At 38.4% G+C, this 20,266-nt stretch overlaps 1 protein-coding gene across 7 annotated transcripts in view; it reads right to left on the reverse strand.

Moving 5' to 3' along the window:
- Positions 1–20,266, reverse strand: part of INO80 (INO80 complex subunit) — a 146,958-nt gene that overhangs the window by 66,836 nt on the left and 59,856 nt on the right. For all 7 annotated transcript variants that reach the window (XR_002830330.1, XM_023757479.1, XM_023757481.1 and 4 more), the window contains 10 exons: positions 19,190–19,249; positions 18,614–18,756; positions 16,609–16,693; positions 15,581–15,698; positions 13,683–13,768; positions 9,799–9,966; positions 9,455–9,588; positions 8,862–8,929; positions 8,060–8,153; positions 6,889–7,060 (listed from right to left, as the gene is read on the reverse strand). Coding sequence is in view for 6 of the 7 variants with exons in the window: in XM_023757479.1 (XP_023613247.1) it covers positions 6,889–7,060; positions 8,060–8,153; positions 8,862–8,929; positions 9,455–9,588; positions 9,799–9,966; positions 13,683–13,768; positions 15,581–15,698; positions 16,609–16,693; positions 18,614–18,756; positions 19,190–19,249 (1,128 nt within the window). In the remaining variant the exon portion in view is untranslated. The remainder of the gene's footprint in view (positions 1–6,888; positions 7,061–8,059; positions 8,154–8,861; positions 8,930–9,454; positions 9,589–9,798; positions 9,967–13,682; positions 13,769–15,580; positions 15,699–16,608; positions 16,694–18,613; positions 18,757–19,189; positions 19,250–20,266) is intronic.

Consider the following 20,266-nt stretch of genomic DNA (forward strand, 5'->3'; position numbering starts at 1 on the left):
TAAATTGTATTCTTACTTGGGGGGTGGGTGGGGGGGTGGGTAAGGAATGAAGAAAAAAAAGACAACTGTGTAACAGTGCCTTTTTTCATGTTAATTAAGTTTTTGTCTTTCTGGACATCATAAAACATTCTTTATGCTAGAGAAGTATCTTTCTATTAATTATAGAGCTCCTACCATTATTCACTAGCAGTGGTTCTCAACCTTCTGGCCCTCTAAATACAGTTCCTCATGTTGTGACCCAACCATAAAATTATTTTCGTTGCTACTTCATAACTGTAATGTTGCTACTGTTATGAATCGTAATGTAAATATCAGATATGCAGAATGGTCTTAGGCGACCCCTGTGAAAGGGTCGTTTGACTGCCAAAGGGGTTGCAACCCACAGGTTGAGAACCGCTGCACTCGAGTTTTCTACCACATAAATTACCCCTGACTCTTGGCGGTGTACATCAACATTTACCACAATAAGAACGATAAGAAAAACAGTGGCGGTAGCTATCAATGTCATTGCCAAGGGAAACATTTTCTGACCCAAGGAGAAACCTGCCACAGCAAATCCAAAAATCAAAATCGTTAATCCAGTAAAGAAGAAAAAGTATTGTTGCAGAATCTATATGAACACTTTCTTTGGATTATTCTCTGCAACAGAGTCCGCTGACCATAAACTCGAGGTGTCACGATCATGATGAGTCTTATCTTGGTTACTGCAGCTCTTGAATAACCAGAAAATTCAAACTCCTTACAAGACGAGATCAACTTTTATACTCTTAACTAATGAATTTTGGAAATCTGTACTAAAGGATAAGGTGTCCAAAATTTCCTTCTTTACTCTTCTTTGCAAAACAAACAAAACCAATTTTCTCTAGATGAATGTTTCTTGAATAAGAAAAATGCAGTTAAGAGAAACCTCTATGAGAAACAGTATAATAATGGTGAGAAGCATATTCTAACAAGGCCATTCTTGGGGGATGGTGCCCACAATAAACTGTTCAAGTTTGAATCAGTTGGTTCTTTCAAAATCACCTATTTTTATTTAAACTATCTTTGAATATCTGGGACATAACAGATATATACCAAAATATACTAAGACACAGGTGGACTTTGATCACTAGAGCTACATGTCAGGGTAACTCTGGAATGAAATAAACACACTGCTCTCTGAGCAACTTCTGGTCTTCTCTTTCATATTCAGAAAGTGAGACTATTCCATAAAGTCCAAAATGTCAGTTCCTGTCCTTTCCTACTATTACAAGAATGATCCAGAATCTTCTACATAGTGACTTCTCTTTATCTAGTCCTCTAGCTATTCTAATATTGTGGTCATCTAGTACTGTATTTTTCAAATCATGAGTAGGGATGGTCATGAAATTATTTTTTAAAAATACATTTTTATTGATTTCAGAGAAGAAGGGAGAGGGAGAGAGAGAAACATCAATGATGAGAGAGAATCATTGATCGGTTGCCTCCTGCGTGCCCTCTACTGGGAATCAACAACTCGGGCATGTGCCCTTGACTGGAATCGAACCTGGGACGCTTCAGTCCGCAGGCTGATGCTCTATCCTCTGAGCCAAACAAGCTAGGGCATGAAATAATTTTTTAGTAGGTCCCCACCAACATTTAAAAAAAGAAAAGAAAAAACAACCAGGGTATACTGTATATGTGGTTACATATAGTTTTGTGAATTTTTTGTTTTAAAATTTAAGGTATGTGTAATATTTGGTATATCTACATACTTATCAGGTGGTAACATAAAATATTTTTTACTAGAGTCATGATCACAATTCAATAGCCACAGATATAATGGGCTTTATTATATGTTTAACCCTTTGCACTCCGAACCATTCTGGACATTGGCTACCAGCTACTCGACGCTACTTTGCGGTGGAAACGTGCATTTACAGACCCTCGTATTATTTAGTATAATTTTGGAACCAAGTAACGTATTATAATGATATTGGACTTATATGAATTGGGTGACATCGAGGAATGTATATTTGCAAAAAAAACAATATTTTATTGTTTATAATTTTGTACAGTATGATAAGTTTTGTAACACTCCCCAATATGCATTGCAGGCTGATTAGTGCATGTTTGACAGTAATAAGTGGTTTGACGCCTGCCACCAGGTGTTTTCCTGTTAGAACACACAATGCAGTCCCGTTTTCTTTGTCCCCATCGGGAATATGTAGTTTATTGTTTAATCCGACACAAAACCCGCTGACATTTCTTGTATATATCTTAGTAATTTTACGATATTTTGATTTAATTTCTTGTGCCATTTCAAGATAAAACTTCAGGGAAACATGCATGTCTCAAAAAGTTGCGTTGAAATAACTCAATTCCCCGTAATCACTAATAAACTGCAATGTCCCCTGAGAGGGGACATCCGAGTGATATGCTAGAATTCCGATGTCCCCTGAGAGGGGACAGCGGAGTGCAAAGGGTTAATAACTGTTACACATGGAGTTTCAACAACATAATTATTTAGAACCTGGGCAAACCTTTAAGGCTAGATACCATGTAAAGATCATCCTGCTTATTTGAAAGCAGAGAGTTCTTAGGATAGATAGATGAACAAATTGCAAAATGCACTGCCTGGTTGGTATTTTAATATATGTATGTTGTAGACTAAAAGCAGAACAGTGTTTCTACACTTACATAATTAGCTTTCAGCTACCTGTGGCCTACTAGCTCAGTAACTCAGTATACATTCTAAGCCACTACAAGAGCAAATATCTATCCATAACAGAAAATAAAATTTAAAAAGAGAAAAAGGAAGTGACTGTAACTTCAATTAGATAAACTTTCAGATTTCACCACCAATTTCCCATAAAGCATATTGCCCACATCTGAATTTCTCAGAAAACTCATTAGTTGTTATAAGGACCTCTCTGAACAGGTGCTCTGAACACACTACTATATTTTCATAAAGCATAAGAATACAAATAAGTGATGCTTATCTTTGAGTGTTAAATTAAGGTGCAGGTATCTACATAAAGGGGCATAACAAACCCTTGGGAGGATATTGCTTTCTGTACCAAAAATAAAACTACTAAAGCTTTATAACTGTAGTGTAATACTATATATTATTGAATGTCAGGGGATTGATCTGTAAGAGGTTAGGTAACTCTTCATTAGACAGATCAATATTTCACTTGTAGGAAGTCATTCTGCCACCACTGACATTATTTCAAACAGGCTGGGACCCAATTCTATTCTCTTTTTGTATTACTTATCTCCAATAAAGTACATGGAGCAATGTTTGAGAAACCAACTGAGAAAACAAAAGAGAAGGAAATCATATGGGTTCTCCAGTGTACAGGGGGCACACACCAGATCCAGCCAAAGAACATCCGGTATTTGATAGCATTTAAGACTAATGACCCAGGCAGGAGAAACCAAGATGGCGGCATAGGTAAACACCGGAAATAGCTGCCTTGCACAACCACTTCAAAAATACAACTAAAAGACAAAACGGACATCATCCAGAACCACTGGAAGGCTGGCTGAGTGGAAATTCTACAACTAGAAGGAAAGAGAAAAGCACACTGAGACTCAGAGGAGGTGCGAAAGTAAAGTGCAGAGGTACGGAGGCACAGGCCGAAAGGGCTGGAAACTAAGGACACAGTTGTCTTTTTCAATCGGGAGGGAGTCTCAAGCTCCCGACGGCTCTGAACTCCAGTTCCGGGCGAGTCTCTGGGGACCCAAACTCATACGGGGAGAAACTGGACTGTCTGGCAGCGGGCGGAACTCGAGGGCGGCTTTCTCTCAGAGGTGCTGGCAGCGATTACCTCGGGACACTGAGACCAGGGGCCTCTTAGGGCAGGACTGAGGATCAGCCATAGCTGTTTGCTCCACCCTGTTGATTCCCTGAGACCCTGCCCCACCCAAGCTGTGTGCAGAGGCTTTTGCATATGAATGACCTGGCCCTTTGCAATCTAAAATTACCTAACAAACTGCAGCTGGGTCAGAGAGACCCAGAAGATCCAAAAGAAGGCCCAAGGCCCCATAGCAGCTTGCATTGCTTCACAGCTGGGCCTCATCTGGGCACCTCCAAACCCCAAACAAAGAAGAGGAATCTGCATATCTCTCCATAGCGCCTGCATGGTATCTAGCAAAGAATTAGCACCTCCTTAGAGATCAAGTGCCAGTGTACCCAGTGGTCAGAGTGGGATCATCCAGATTACAACTCCTCAGATTACAACTCCTCAGATCCATAAGGGACACACTCAGGGGGTAGACTCAGTGAGCACCAAAGCCCCACTGAAGCAAGTCTTGCCCCATAAGGGTGTCTCCAGCACAGAAGTTCTCCCACCGTAGACACAGCTGATTCTCACAGCCAACTGGCCTGGAGGTCAATTCTTCCCAGTGATACCAACTACAATCAAGGCTTAACTACAACAAGACTGTGCACACAGCCCACAAAGGGGTGCACCAAGAGTGTCCACCTCAGGTAATTGGGGAGGCTGAGCCACTGGGCCCTATAGGACACCTAGCACAGAAAGTCACTCTATTAACACAGGGAAGCAGCCAAAATGAGGAGATAAAAAAACAGGTCACAAATGAAAGAAATGGAGGAAAGCAAACTACTGGATATAGAGTTCAAAACCACGGTTATAAGGTTACTCAAGAATCTTCTAGAAACTGCCAATAAATTTAGTGAGACCCTCCATAAATCTAGTGAGACCCTCGAGGATATGAACAAGGACCAACTAGAAATTAAGCATACACTGACTGAAATAAAGAATATTATACAGAGATCCAACAGCAGACTAGAGGATCCCAAGAATCAAGTCAAAGATTTGAAATACGAAGAAGCAAAAAACAACCAACTGGAAAAACAAAAAGAAAAAAGAATCCAAAAATACGAAGATAGTGTAAGGAGCCTCTGGGACAACTTCAAGCGAACCAACATCCGAATTATAGGGGTGCCAGAAGAAGAGAAAGAGCAAGATATTGAAAACCTATTTGAAGAAATAATGACAGAAAACTTCCCCTACCTGGTGAAAGAAATAGACTTACAAGTCCAGGAAGCGAAGAGAACCCCAAACAAAAGGAATCCAAAGAGGACCACACCAAGACACATCATAATTAAAATGCCAAGAGCAAAAGACAAAGAGAGAATCTTAAAAGCAGCAAGAGAAAAACAATCAGTTACCTACAAGGGAGTATCCATACAACTGTCAGCTGATTTCTCAATAGAAACTATGCAGGCCAGAAAGGAGTGGCAAGAAATATTCAAAGTGATGAATAGCAAGAACCTACAACCAAGATTACTTTACCCAGCAAAGTTATCATTCAGAATTGAAGGTCAGATAAAGAGCTTCACAGATAAGAAAAAGCTAAAGGAGTTCATCACCACCAAACCAGTATTATATGAAATGCTGAAAGGTATCCTTTAAGAAGAGGAAGAAGAAAAAGGTAAAGACACAAATTATGAACAACAAATACACATCTATCAACTAGTGAATCTAAAAATCAAGTGAATAAATAATCTGATGAACATATAAACTGGTGAATATAATAGAATCAGGGGCATAGAAAGGGAGTGGACTGACAATTCTTGGGGGGAAAGGGGTGTGGGGGGTGTGGGAAGAGACAGGAAAAAAATCGTACACCTATGGATGAGGACAGTGGGGGGGTGGGTAAGGGCAGAGGATGGGGTGGGAACCAGGTGGAGGGGAGCTATGGGGGGGAAAAAGAGAAACAACTGTAATAATCTGAACAATAAAGATTTAATTAAAAAAAAAGAAACTATTGCAATAAAAAAAAAGACTAATGACCCTTAAATGTTTAAAAAGATACAAGAAAAATGTCCTACCTTCTAATCTAGTTGAGGAACTATAATATAAACATGCAAATCTCTTTTCAACTCTCCAGTGCTACCCATTTCATTGAGAATAAAATCCAAATCCTTAGCAATAATTTATGAGGCCCCCTAGGATCTGGACCTACATCTATCACCTTATTTCCTGTCACTTTCCCCTTCACGTATTTTACAATGGCCAATAATTACATGAAAAAGTACTCAACATCATTATTTTCCAGGATAATGCAATTTAAAACCATGAACTACCACCACAAATTAAAAAACATGGACTAAAAATACCAGTTATAGGCAAGGATGATGAACACAACAGCAAATCTCTCACAATGCTGGTGGAAGTGTAAATTGTAAAACCATTTTGGAAAACGTTTGGCAGTGACTACTAAATCTAAACATACATATACCTGATTATACAGCAATCCCACTTCTTTGGGACATAAACCCCAAAGTAATTAGTGCTTATGCTCATCAAAAGGCATGTACAAGAATGTGCATAGCCCTTTTAGTCATAATAGCTCAAAACTGGAAGCAATCTAAATATCCACCAACTGAACAGATTAATAGCATTAAAAAAGAATGCTATAATGCAACATAGATGAATCTCATAGATATAATATTGAGAGAAAGAAACTAGACACAAAAGAGTACATACTGATAATTCTATTTTCATAAAGTTCAAAAGACAAAAATAATCTGTGATAACAGAAGTAGTATAGTGATTACTTTTCTTTATTGATTTGTTCTGAATGAGAGGTATTAAATGGGAAGTAGCATGAGGGAGACTTCTCTGGGTGCTAGAAATGTCCTATATCTTAATGTAGGTAGTTGTTGCACAAATATTTTACACATGTATAAATTCCGAGAGTTGTGAATTTAAGGTCTGTGTTACAGTAAAGTTATATATAAAATATATGTTTATATATACATACAAATATCAATATACTGCTTCCACTCCTCTGGGAACTTTTGGCTCTGTCAGGCCATTATTTACTTTATTGCTTCTTTTACTGAAAAGGGAATGGAGTACTACTTGGATAGCTGATGCTGAAATAATTGCTTACCTTTAACAAAGGGCAGCTGCAAAGGTTGGGAAAGGAGAGTGGAAAATTAACTCCCAGAAGGAAATCCTTGTTGCTCAGATATCTCTGCTGGCTCTCCCCTTCTGGCTCTCCCCAGGAGCGCAGCTGATGGAGCCTGTAGGAGGCTTTCAGAGACAGGAAAAGAGCTAACCATCTGAAACAAATCACAGCAGACATGCTTATTCAGTGCTCCATGGAGGTTTGAGGGTAGTTCACAGCAGTGAGGAACTTTGTCTCTCATTAACATATCCCTTTTCTAAATATTGAGCATTTTAGAAACAGTTCTTTCCTACTTTGAGATAAAACCATTTCATATTTCTGTTCTATAAATTCTACCTTTTGCATGACTTGGCTTGCTACTATGAAAACCAAAATCCTCCGTAAAGCTCATCTCAGTATTGAAGAATATTCAATCCTACCACAAAAACTCTATCATAAAAACATCCTCCTATTAGGGAGAGAGCTTTGCCTAATGAGGTCACTATTTATTACATAAAGGCAAGGTAATAAAATAAGGGAAAGCCATTATTACAAAGAATAAGATCATAGAACTAAGTTTCCCAGAACATTTAAGGCAGGGTATGCTGTAATCACTACTAACTAAAGGAATCATTACCCATCATTTGCCCTATGGAAGCGAATAAAATATAGTAGACTAACTAGAAATTAGAAGACCTGAAGACCTGGTAGCACGTGGGAGGAGAGTCTGATGTTCTTATTTATGGTATATCATGAGGCATCCAGCAATTATTAAATGATCAAAAGAGAATTATGACTTCCTAATATAAATTTTCTTTTAAAAAATATTTTTATTGATATCAGAGAGGAAGGGAGAGGGAGAGATAGAAACATCAAAATGATGAAAGAGGATCACTGATCGGCTGCCTCCTGCACGCCACACACTAGGGATTGAGCCTGCAACCTGGACATGTGCCCTGACCGGGAATCGAACTCTGACCTCCCAATTCAGAGGTTGATGCTCAATCACTAAGCCATGCCGGCCAGGCCCTAATATAAATTTTCAACAACACAAAAAGAATGAGAGGCTCTGTAAGATATAACATTAAATATTTAACCTTCATAGTATTCAACCTTTGTCCTTGTTTATTTCCAATGGCTCTCTCATCAAACAACGAGCAAACTCCTCACTCACCTGGCCAAAAGTCCCTGAAGCATGAGGTTTGCCATTTCTGCTGGCGATACATCAATAAAGCGAAGGAAAGAAAAACAGCTTTCTTCATTAACACCTAGAATATCAAAGGACAAAGTTAAACTCAATAACAAGCCAAGAGATAATACTCAACTAAAACCTGTTCGCTAAACTGCTGAATTTTGGCTTAATAATAAAAACATTTTAAAGATTCTGAACCACAGCTACTTTGATGAAAGTCAGGGTGTCATATTTTTGTACCACAATCTTAAGTAGACTAGACAGACCTATGAGATATGGCACAGATGAGCTACAGTGAAGTTGGCTCATTAGTTACATTTGGGGTTTTGGATCCTTGGCTAACTGCCTTCTTCTTTTTATCATGCCAGACCAAAAGAAAAAGAAAAAAGCAAAGGACAGAAGTAAGAGATTCTGAACCATTGAACCTTTGCCTTAATACTACAGACAATGTCCTAAGTTGAGAAGCTTCTTTTCCTTAGACTAATAAGAATCTTGCACTGTCTCTGTCATGTCTTAAGAGTGTAAGAAATTCTTAAGAGTCAGGTATGAAATAAAGCTGGAAGGTCAACGTAATATTTTTTTATTGCTTCCTGTTATAGTCACAAATCATAGCATCTATAGATGAAGATGACTAATTTACTTAAATCTTATCAAGACTTTATAAATAAAAACCTAGCATGCAGGCAAACCACTATTAGTTCCAAATCCGTCATTCAACAAAACAAAGAGAAACATCCTAATAAATCCTTGGCAAACTTTCCTTCCCAAAGATAAAAACACATACCTTTTCTGTGAAAGAGAGACTGTTGGATATAGTCTGGTGCAAATGGAGAAAGAAGAACCCTTAACCACCTGTAAAGCAAGTAAATAAAGTAAATCCAAACCCAAATTTATTTGATTTTTAAAAATATATATTTTTATTGATTTCAGAGAGGAAGGGAGAGGGAGAGATAGAAACATCATCAGAGAGAGAACAATTGATGGCTGCCTCCTGCACGCCCCTGACTGGGGATCGAGCCTGTAACCTGGGCATGTGCCTGACCAGGAATCAAACTGTGACTTCCTAGTTCATAGGTTGACACGCAACCACTGAGCAACACAGGCCTCTTTTACAGATCTCTTTTGGAGCAAGTGCATATTTGCACACAGGAGCATATTTCTCATTTGGAAAAGCAACTAGAAGTGGCTAGGGTCTTTAAGGTCATCCAGTTAGGTAAACCCTTGACAGTGCACAGATTTTCCTACCACAAGATCCCTTAACCCAGTTTAATTATGTTTTAGTGAGGAATTCAAACATTCTCCACTAAAATTTTCTCCACAATCCCACATATTACAAAAACACTCTTTTAGAGTAAACAGATAGTAATATTTGCTCACCTGTCTCGTGAATGGTTGAAGACCCTGATCTGTCCGTGATGGTAGATAAATTTTGAAATCTGGTATGGCTTTAGGGAAATATGAAATGGAGACCAAGTTTCTTGTCGTTCAAATAACTCTGGGTGATTACACACCTAAAAGAAAGGGAAAGAACACAACATTGTTATGTGCAAACATCACTCTATGAAATGATGGGGGATCCCAAACCCTGAATGTTTACGTTTGTGAATAAATACTCTGCCATTTTCATCTCTTTTAAACAACATTTGGTATCAAAGTTAGAGGCCTTTTACTTGAAGTGGGTTAATAAAGACAACTCCAAGGCAACTGATCTAAGCTCTTACCTTTCTAAACTGCATGACCAGATTCATGAGGCTGCTGGTGGTGGTCTGTGCTTGCTGGGTAGAGCCCATAGAAGATTGCAATAAATCCTCAATAGAAATTTTGTTCTTTAGTGCCTGATAGAGTAGCTTTTGTCGACTGGTCAGTTGGCAATACATTAGAATCTCAATCTAAAAATCAGTGAAAACATTTATATTTTGAAAAACAATTTAGAAGGAAATTCAGTATCATCATAAAGTTAAAAACACATGTAAGCCAGATGATTGAAAAAACAATATATGTATCTCTAGAAACACATTATCTCTATAAATCTGTGATGTGGTTAATTATCCAGAAATGTTTTTTTTTCCTTGACTCTCTTTCCATCACTCAATCTACATGCTGTCCCTGGGAAATTTCTTCCATTTCCAATAGCACCAATTATTGCCCATCACAGTGACTTACACAAAAATATATCCCTAAACTCCCCTAGCCCCATACTGTCAACTGCCTACTACAATAAAATAGTACCACTCAGAGAGTGCACAGCAGTTTTATGTTTTTAATAAAAAAATGGTTTTATTGATTTCAGACAGAGGAAGGGGGAGGGAGAGAGAGAAACATCAGTGATGAAAGAGAATCAACTTCCATCGGTGTCTCCTACAGGGGATCGAACCCTAAACCTAGTGTGTGCCCTGACCAGGAATCGAACCGTGACCTTCTGGTTCATGGATTGATGCCCAATCACTGATCCACACTAGCTGGGCAAAGCAGTTTTATATGTCACATATCAGAAAACAATTATCTTTTCCACAATTTACTAAATTGATTAACAGCATTACCACTCACTGAGATGCCCAAGAGAAACTTTAGTCAGCTTTGATTTCTTCTCTCTCTCATACCCCATGTTTAATAATTTCCTAAGTCCCTCAACTCAACCTAGAAATTTACTTATTTATTTTTATTTTATTTTATTATTGATTTCAGAGAGGAAGGGAGAGGGAGAGATAGAAACATCCTATATAATAAAAGCCTAATATGCTAAGTGTCTGGTTGTCCATTCAACCAATCAAAGCGTTGAATGCTAAGGCTGCTCAACCGCTTGCTATGACATGCACTGACCACTAGGGGACAGACAGTCAATTGGTCAACCAGTCACTATGACATACACTGACCACCAGGGGGCAGATGATCCGACTGGTAGATTAGGTTGCTGCTGGGGTCCCGCCAATCGGGACTGAGCAAGATTGGCCGGACATGCCCTGGAGCCCTCCTACGGTCCCTCCCCAGCTGGCCAACTTCTTGCGTCCCTCCCAGCCCCGATCGTGCACCGATGGGTTCCCTCAGCCTGGCCTGTGCCCTCTCAAAATCCGGGACCCCTTGGGGGATGTCAGAGAGCCGGTTTCAACCTGATCCTGCAGGTCAGGCCAAGGGACCCCACTGGTGCATGAATTCGTGCACCAGCCTCTAGTCAATGATAAGAGAGATTCATTGATTGGCTGCCTCTTGCATGCCCCCTATTGGGGACTTCAACCGAGGCACATGCCCTTGACCAGAATCGAACCTGGGACTCCTCAGTCCATAAGTTGAGGCTCTAGCAACTGAGCCAAACCGGCTAGGGCTAGAAATTTACCTCTAACCACTTTTTATGACCATTCCCATTGTGTTATTCTGGAGTCTTCCTGCTGCCAGCCAGTCTCTCCTGATCCTAAAAAAGTTTTCTTACAAATTTTGTAATTCAACTACTGAAAAAACCTTCAATGTACATTTCTGCCTATAGTAAAATATTAAAAATTCTCCAATAGGTAGAAAAGACCTTCCATAATCTAACCCACCCAATTGTCCCAGTCTTATTACTATGTCTTCCTACATACCTTAGCAAGCATGGTCTGAATAATGTTTGCCAAACATACTGTATATTTGAATGTTGCTCTACCTTTGTTCACATTGCTCTTGTTGCCTAGCACCCCCTTTCTATAATTTTCCTAGTAAATGACAACTCGTTATTCCAGATCTACCTCACATGTCATCCCTGCTTTGATGCCATCTAAGAGAACTACTCCCTTGTCTATGTTCCCATTATAGTTCACATAGACAATCATTGTATCTCTATGACACAGTATTAGTTATTTGTCTCCTTTGGAAATCTGAACAGAAACTGGAGACTTTACATATCTATAAGTACCAGTGGATGGCATGCAATAAATAACTATATTAAATAGTATTATTTACTAGATCAGAAACATTACTGATGCCTAAGAAATGTACACTATATACAGTGGTTAAGAACCATACTACATCTTCTGATCACCTCCCTACTGACCATTAACAGTATTATGACACTGCTATTGTTTTCTAAGTCTTCTGTGATAAAAAAAAAAAAAAGCCTCAAGGATCCATTTTTTAAAATAAAGTATATTCCTTCTATCAGGTACATCTGTGTGACAGTGCTCTTTAGTTAAAATCTGCCAATTTCACAAAACAGCCACCAAGATTTTTTAAAAAGAAATAAAACAAAGGTACACTGCTCCTTTCTTTGAAGGTGTGCATCACCACCACAATCTTCCAAAGAGAGTTACTAATTTCAAAACAATCCATCCTTCTGACAGTGATAGAGAAGAACTACCTGATATTATCAGGATCTGGAAAGCTGCCTTTGTTAGAAACAAGTAGACTCTGTGGAATATGGAAAAAACTCCAAAGGACTGAGAACTGGTAGAAAAAAGAAGGAAGGAGAATATGGGGAGAATTCACAGGAGAATTATAGAAGTCTGGTAAAGATACCTGGCCTGTGATATTTATAAACCAAAATTATTGGCTTTGTATGAGAAAAAATATTATAACCCAAAGCACATTAAATTTCAAAATCTAACTCTCAGTTGCAGAAATACAAGAGACAGAGGAACACGTCTGACAACACCAGGATGATGTAATTTGCAAAATCTAGTATGTGGGAAACTCTATAGGACAAATAACTCAGTTTCTTCAACAATGAATGCAAGGGAAAGCAGAGGGAGGAATTAAAAGATACTTAAGCCCTGGGTGGTTGCTCAGTGGTTAGAGCGTCAGCCCAAGGACGGAAGGGTTGCCGGTTTGATTCCCAATCAAGGGCATGTACCTTGGTGCAGTCTCAATCCCTGCCCCTGTCCGGGAGAGTGTGGGAGGCGACCAATCAATGTGTCTCTCTCACATTGATGTCTCTTTTTCTCTCTCCCTTCCTCCTTCCCTCTCTCCCTCTCACTCTCTCTAAAAACCAATGGAAAAATATGCTCAGGTGAGGATTTAAAAAAATAAAAAGACACTTCAGAGACATGTCACCCAAATGCTATGTGTGGATCTTGCTTGGATTCTGATTTCAAAAATCTAATTCTGAGAGTGAGAGTGAGAGTGAGAGTGAAAAAGAGGCGAGAATGAACTAGGGATATCTGAGCACTGACTGCTATGTAATACTACAATAAAGTAATTGTCATTTTCAGTAGGGGCAATAATATGCGGTTATGTATTTTTTAAAAGACCAAATATTTAAAAATACATATGAAAATTTTTATAAATGAAATAAAAGACATCTGGGATCTGCTTCAGAATAATCTAGAAGGGTGGGGATAGCCATGAGTTGATCACTGTTGAAGCTGTTTGGTGACTACAAAAAGGTACATTATATTATGTTTTCTACTTTCATAATATTTCAAATTCTCCATAAATGACTATAAAACAAAAAGAAAAAATATTACTTGCTGTGATTATTTGACTCATATGAAATCTTTGATCCACTCAGGTTTAAAGGTCTTCTCTCAATCAAACTAATTACTTTTCAAGTAAACATTTATAAAGAAACATTTTTTCTCCCTGGAACCCTAAGGTGGTGCCTATTAAGGCTTAATAAACTCATGAAGTTTTCTTTCCTTACCTTGTCAGACAATTCATTTTCTACATCTTTCTTGATTCTCCTCAGCATAAATGGCTTCAAGATCATGTGTAAGCGAGAGAGTTGATCTGAAATGCCAGGAGGACCCCCCCATAAGTAATACATTATTTCAATTTAACACAAACAAAAGAAAAGTCATAAACATCTCTCACTAAACTGTTTTAACACCTTTTGGCTTAATGATTCTATGAAAGAAGACTGAAACAAATTTTTTTTCCCAAGTAGGAGACCAAGGAATCTGAATTTTCCAGAGTATCTTCGTATAGTCAACTGGGCAAATGCATTTTGCTCTCACTCAGACCAACAAAGACCACCTTATTTTTATTAGAATGCACCTTTATAATGTTTAAGGAACATTTTTATCAATAAAATAAGAGTTCTCATATAGGTCTAATGCAAGCTATCTGTGGCTCCCAATGTTACCCAAAATCATGTTTTCAAATTATGTCATCAAATAACAACTTGTAGTATAAGAAATTACTAAGGACTTTTCTAATAGTTAAAAGATGTCACTTCATGTTTATGTAACAAACACATGATTCTCTTAAAAGATAATACTCAACAAGATCAATAGTACTGACACACAATGTTAAAAATGTTCACAGTAGAAACACATTTTAATATAAACAGAAACTAGTATTTTCAGTTTTTATCACAGGAAAAAGCCTTACCCCATTCCACAAAAAACAGAATTCTGATGGGAATTTTTCAGGCTCTATGTGGAAATCTGACTCTGCCTACTCTGCCTTGATTAGCCAACAATACAGTAAAACCTTGCTATACAGACTAATTTGGGTGAGGAGGTGTCTGTTAAAGCTGAAAGTCCGTTGCATAATAAAGTAGGTTTTCTGAATGCGAATGTTAAAAAATTGACAAATTAGTTTACCTGATTTACTCATGTAGACATGTTTGTGTAATTAAAATTAAGTATGTATGAAAAGTGTAACTTTCACAAAAAAGTTTTCTGTATGTATCACTGTAATTTTACATTTATACTAAGTGGGTCTAATAAACGTGTGCATTCACCAGTCACCTCAAGTAAACAAATGCATGCAGCTAGGGTGTAGCTTAGTGAACATGGAAACATCTGGCAAGGCATGCATTAAAACCGCTGCAGAAAGTCACACCACAACACAACAGAACCAATTACTGCGCCCAATGAGATGTGATCGCGTGCTAATCATTCACTGAACATTGTTTACAAGCGGTGACTCTTGGATTTAAATATGTAGAATATAGTTGTAGATATGTAATATTTATTTTGGCAAAATTACTACAGTGCTTTAACAAAAACAACAAAAAACTTGATAATTTAATTATAAGCAAATCTTGGTTAAAAGCATTTTAAAATTAACAGGGTTTTAATTTTCACATATGACACACGGACCAGAAATTTTGTCCGCTAAATTGGAAGTCCTTTAAATCAAGGTCCACAAAATTGAGGGTTTACTGTACAGCAACATCACCTGAATCAATTAGTCCTTTTTTAAAGCCTTTTAAACATAAACAAAGTACATTTTTTTTTACTTTTAATATTGTTTATTCAACTTGATTGCTAAAGATAATGTCCTTCAAACATGAAAAACTGACCTAAACATGACATCTGAACAAAGGACCATAATAGCTTCTAGTTACTGTATCTATTATTAAATTGTTCTTTTTATCTCAATTACTTCTTTCTCTTTAGACAAATATCCCAATCAAGAGGAACCTGTTCTTTTTTTTCTTTTTCTTTATTAAGGTATTACATATGTGTCCCTATTCCCCCCAACCCCAACCAATCGTAAGTATATGAGAAGAAAATTCTACATATAGAAAAAGCATACAATTATGTCTTTGTCTAAACTGATCCATAGAAGAAAGTTCATAAAAGTACTCACTCTCATCAATGGCAGATTTGTTTTCGGCATGGCTCTCAATGTCCTTGGAAAACCACTCATTAAATTCCTCATGTGAATCAAATAATGTTGGCATAATGAAATGCAGCAGAGCCCAGAGCTATAAACAAAAGAAAAGTGAAATAGCTGCAGAGCAACAAAATGACAGTGTGAGGGTTTGGAGAGAGAGTGAAAGTTGCAGGTATGTGTGTATGTCTGTGTCTCAGTGCATGTGTATGTGTGAGTGAATGAGAGGGACAGAAACAGTGTGTGGGCACATACCTCATCACCCAATACTAATTCTATAAAGTGCTACGCAAAATGTAGTTACTTTTCAATGAATTTCGAACTAAAAGTCTGAAAGTGCACGTCCACCTCAGATTTTGCGGTGGAATAGTTTTAAAGATCTTACACATATTAAAAAACCCATTCCACAATTGTGTAACATCTGAGGTAACATAACTTGCTAATTATAACTCCAGATCAGGGGTTAACAAATTATAATCTGTCGTGCCAAGTCTGGTCTGCCATCTATTTTTACAAATAAAGTTTTAGTGAACATAGCCACATTTACTCATTTATGCATCATCCATGGCTGCTTACATATTATAATGGCAAGGTTAAATAGTGTGACAGTGACTGTATTGCTAGTAAAGTCTAAAATATTTACTATCTGGCTCTTTACAGAAAGTTTTCTAACCCCTGTTATAGAAGATCAATTATCTTCCTAAAGAAAAAAATGTTACCTTTTCATTCTAGCATAAAAATATCTCTGCTTTGGATGCGTAGCATCCCTAATGTGGTCACTGTTTATTACATAAATACAAAGAAATAAAGTAACTTATTTGCTTTTTGCCAGAGAATTAAAAAATAGGAATGATGCCAAAAAACCCACTTAGGGTAAGCTATATTCAAATTCTTCTTTATGTGCACAGAGTACTAATACCCAAGGTTGGCATGTGTGAAGACTTCTATTCTCTGCTGGAGCCATTCTGTTTAATGCAGACCTAAAACTGAGACCTAGTGCCTACCTCTGCCATGGTGTTCTGAATGGGGGTCCCAGTTAGCAGAAGCCGATTCCGACACTGGAACTGCAAGAGGATCTTCCAACGAACACTGTCCAAAAAGATGAATTACAAATTCCAAGTTAGCTATAAATCTTTCTCCACCCTACCAAGTCCCCATATTTCTAAAAATGTTTTCCAAAAAAATAACGAACACTCAGAATCAACTACTCCACTATGTACACAATTGAAAAATATTATTCAACAAAGCTGAGGACAGGACATTTCAGAGGACTGATTTCTGCCTCTATACTGAAAATATGAGACTAGGCTTTAGGAAAAAAAGCCCCAAACAGGCAGAGAGGGATCCTTTCTGGCTTGATAAAACTCCTCTTTGTGCTGACACAAACCAGTTCATTATAAGGCACTTATCTGTAGTAGGAAGCTTTAAAATTGATTTTAGGGAAAGCCCATGAGAAGAAAATGCAAAGAGAATCTATCATCTATGGCTATGAACATTTCCTACTTTGAAATAGTGCAATATGAAGTAATGCCCTTCAGATGATGGAATGTTCTATGGAAAATACCATCCTGCCAGTTAACATGGACCTTTAAAGAAGTCCTATGTGTTCACCAACAGTTAATAAAAATGCCTCAAACTCAAGGTTTAATACTACTGAATAACACTTTATAGCCAAACACTCGTTTACTATTCAGTTTGGAAACTTAAAAGTATTAGAATATTTTTCCTGGCTGGTGTGGCATACTTCACTGGAGGGTTGCTGGTTCAATTCCTGGTCAAGGGCACATACCTGGGTTGCAGGTTCCATCTTTAGCCCCAGTAGAAGTGCATGAGGGAGGCAACCAATTGATGTATCTCTCTCACATCCATGTTTCTCTCTCTCCCCCTCCTCCAGTCTCTCAAAAAAAAAAAAAAAAAATCAATAGAAAAAATATTCTCGGGTAAGGATTAACAACAAAAAGTTATTGGAATATTTTAAACATATAAGTTCCAATAAAAAGATTCTTGGGGAATTCTAATAACCATCCAGGGACTAGGACAACTTGCATAAAGCAGACAGAACCTACAATCCACATAAATGTAACATTCTACTTCCTACTAAGACCTCCTGTCTAAAATAATCTCTCGAGGAAAGGGCAGGCGCCCCTTCCTCCACAAAAATTTTCCTTGAAGAACAAAGATCTATTAAAATGTCATAATTATTGAGTAGGAAAACAGAATGAGAAAAATCCTTGTATTTTCAACATTAATATTTATGTTCCATGAAAAATGCAAAAGGGAACTTCTGACTTCTGGTCAGATGAATGGCTTATGGGGAGACCATATCATTCCATCTTCTGAAACCTCTCTGATCTTTATTTTCATGTGTGTATATAGCACACAGATACAGTTGACCCTTGAACAACATGGGTTTAAACTGTGAGGGTCCATTAACGTGGATTTTTTTTCAATAAATATAGTAAATGTATTTTCTCTTCCTTATAATTTTCTTAGTAACATTTTTGTTGTTGTTGTTTTTCTTGTTAATACTCACCTGAGGATACTTTTTCCATTGACTTTTTTTAGAGAGTGAAGGGACGGGGAGAGATAGAGAGAAACATTGGTTTCCTACCGCACATGCCACAATGGGTCCAGGGATAGAGCCTACAACCAAGGTACAAGCCCTTGACCAGAATCGAACCCATAATCCTTCAGTCTGCAGACTGACACTTTAACCACTGAGCAAAACCAGCTAGGGCAGTATCATTTTCTTTTCTCTAGCTTACTTTATTGTAAGAATTCAATATATAATACATGTAACATACAAAATTTGTGTTAATCGATTATTTATGTTATTGGTAAAACTTCCAGTGTTTGGAGAGTCAAAAGTTTTATGAGGATTTTCAAGTGTGAGGAGTTGGGGGGACTGATTTTGGCACCCTTAACCACCACACTGTTCAAGGGTCAACTGTATATCATATTTCTACATATCCTCAGTCCAAGGAGTTTGGGTTCTACTACTCATGTTACCTGGAACTACTCTTGAGTGCCTGAGCCTCGTCCAGTACCATGTACTGCCACTTGACCCGCTGGAAATACTTTACATCCTGCACCACCAGCTGGTAGCTGGTGATAACCACGTGGAAGGGAGCATCCTGAGTGTAAAGGGTCTTCTGTAAATATAAGAGGACAAGGGCGAAAAGAAATAACAATTCATATGAGATAATGAGGAATACATTGTATTTTCTAAAGCCAAGTTTATGATAGCTCTAAAGATGTGCTTCTCCCACCTGGGAGATGTACAGTGAATTAAACAACTGTTTTTAAAGTAGGACCTTAATCACGAATCATCATAAAAACTAGTATTTAGCTTATTAAAGAAAAAAGTTCTTATTTAATCCTGGACTTCAATCAAATCCAGCTGACTGTCTATAATAGGAAAAACATCATAACAATGTAAAAGAAAAAAAGTGTACTTGCCTAGTGCCAGAAATATATAAGAAGATTTTGTATATGAGAAATTACTCAAATCAATTGAAGAAATAATGATTTCATATATATACATGTGTGCTTGTATATGTATATATTCAGTAAGCTGAGAGTTACCTGACTCCAGAATCTCCTTATGACTTTTCTATCATGAGGATTTCCCCAATATGGTAGCACCTGGAAAAGGACCAATACATTACTCAGAAGGATTTTAAAAGAACCTAAAACAAAATAAATCTAGGAATTCCTCTTCTGTCATGGCTTGACTAGTACTCCTCCCGCTGACCAAATTAAAAACACATATTCAAAACATCTGTTTGAAAGTATCAAAGAGCTAAGCTATTGAGGCAGTGGAGAATTAAAGAGACAAGATCCAGAAAAGAAAGCAAGCCGAGAAAGGAAATCCTGTCACCTGTACATGGTCCCCCTGAAAGTGATCCTTTCCAAAAGTTCTGGTTGAGAGGCTAAGAAACTGAGCAGAGGTTTTTTTTGTTGTTTTTCCTTAAGAGATGTGGAGCCCACAGGACAAAAACTGTAGTCCAAGGAGGAGGGATTCTGATAAGCATCAACCTCCTTGGCCTTAAGTTAGGATCAAAGAATATATACACACTAGAGTCCCGATGCACGAAGAGTAAGCCTTCCTTCCCCTGGCTGCCGGCAATAGCTTCCTTCTGGCACCCGGGACGCAGGCTTCCCTCGCAGCCCTGGCTTCATCCAGAAGGACGTCCAGTCTAATCAGCATATTATGCTTTTATTATAGACTAGAGGCCCAGTGCACAAACATTTGTGCACTCGGGGGGGGGGGGGGGATCCCCTCAGCCCAGCCTGTGCCCTCTCGCAGTCTGGGACCCCTCGGGGGATGACCACCTGCTGGCTTAGGCCTGCTCCCCGGGGGGATCGGGCCTAAGCTGGCAGTCAGACATCCCTCTGGCAGCCCGGCAGCCCTCGGGGGATGTCCACTTGCCAGCAGGGAGCAGACCTAAGCTGGAGCTGAACATCCTTAGCGCTGCTGAGGAGGCGGGAGAGGCTCCCACCACCACTGCTGTACTGGCAGCCATCAGCCTGGCTTGTGGCTGAGCAGAGCTCCCCTTGTGGGAGCTCACTGACCACCAGGGGGCAGCTCCTGCATTGAGCGTCTGCCCCCTGGTGGTCAGTGTGTGTCATAGTGACCAGTCATTCCCAGTCATTCTGCTG

Source organism: Myotis lucifugus, unplaced genomic scaffold (genome assembly GCF_000147115.1).
Source record: "Myotis lucifugus unplaced genomic scaffold, Myoluc2.0 scaffold_109, whole genome shotgun sequence".
In the NCBI taxonomy this organism is placed as follows: domain Eukaryota; kingdom Metazoa; phylum Chordata; class Mammalia; order Chiroptera; family Vespertilionidae; genus Myotis; species Myotis lucifugus.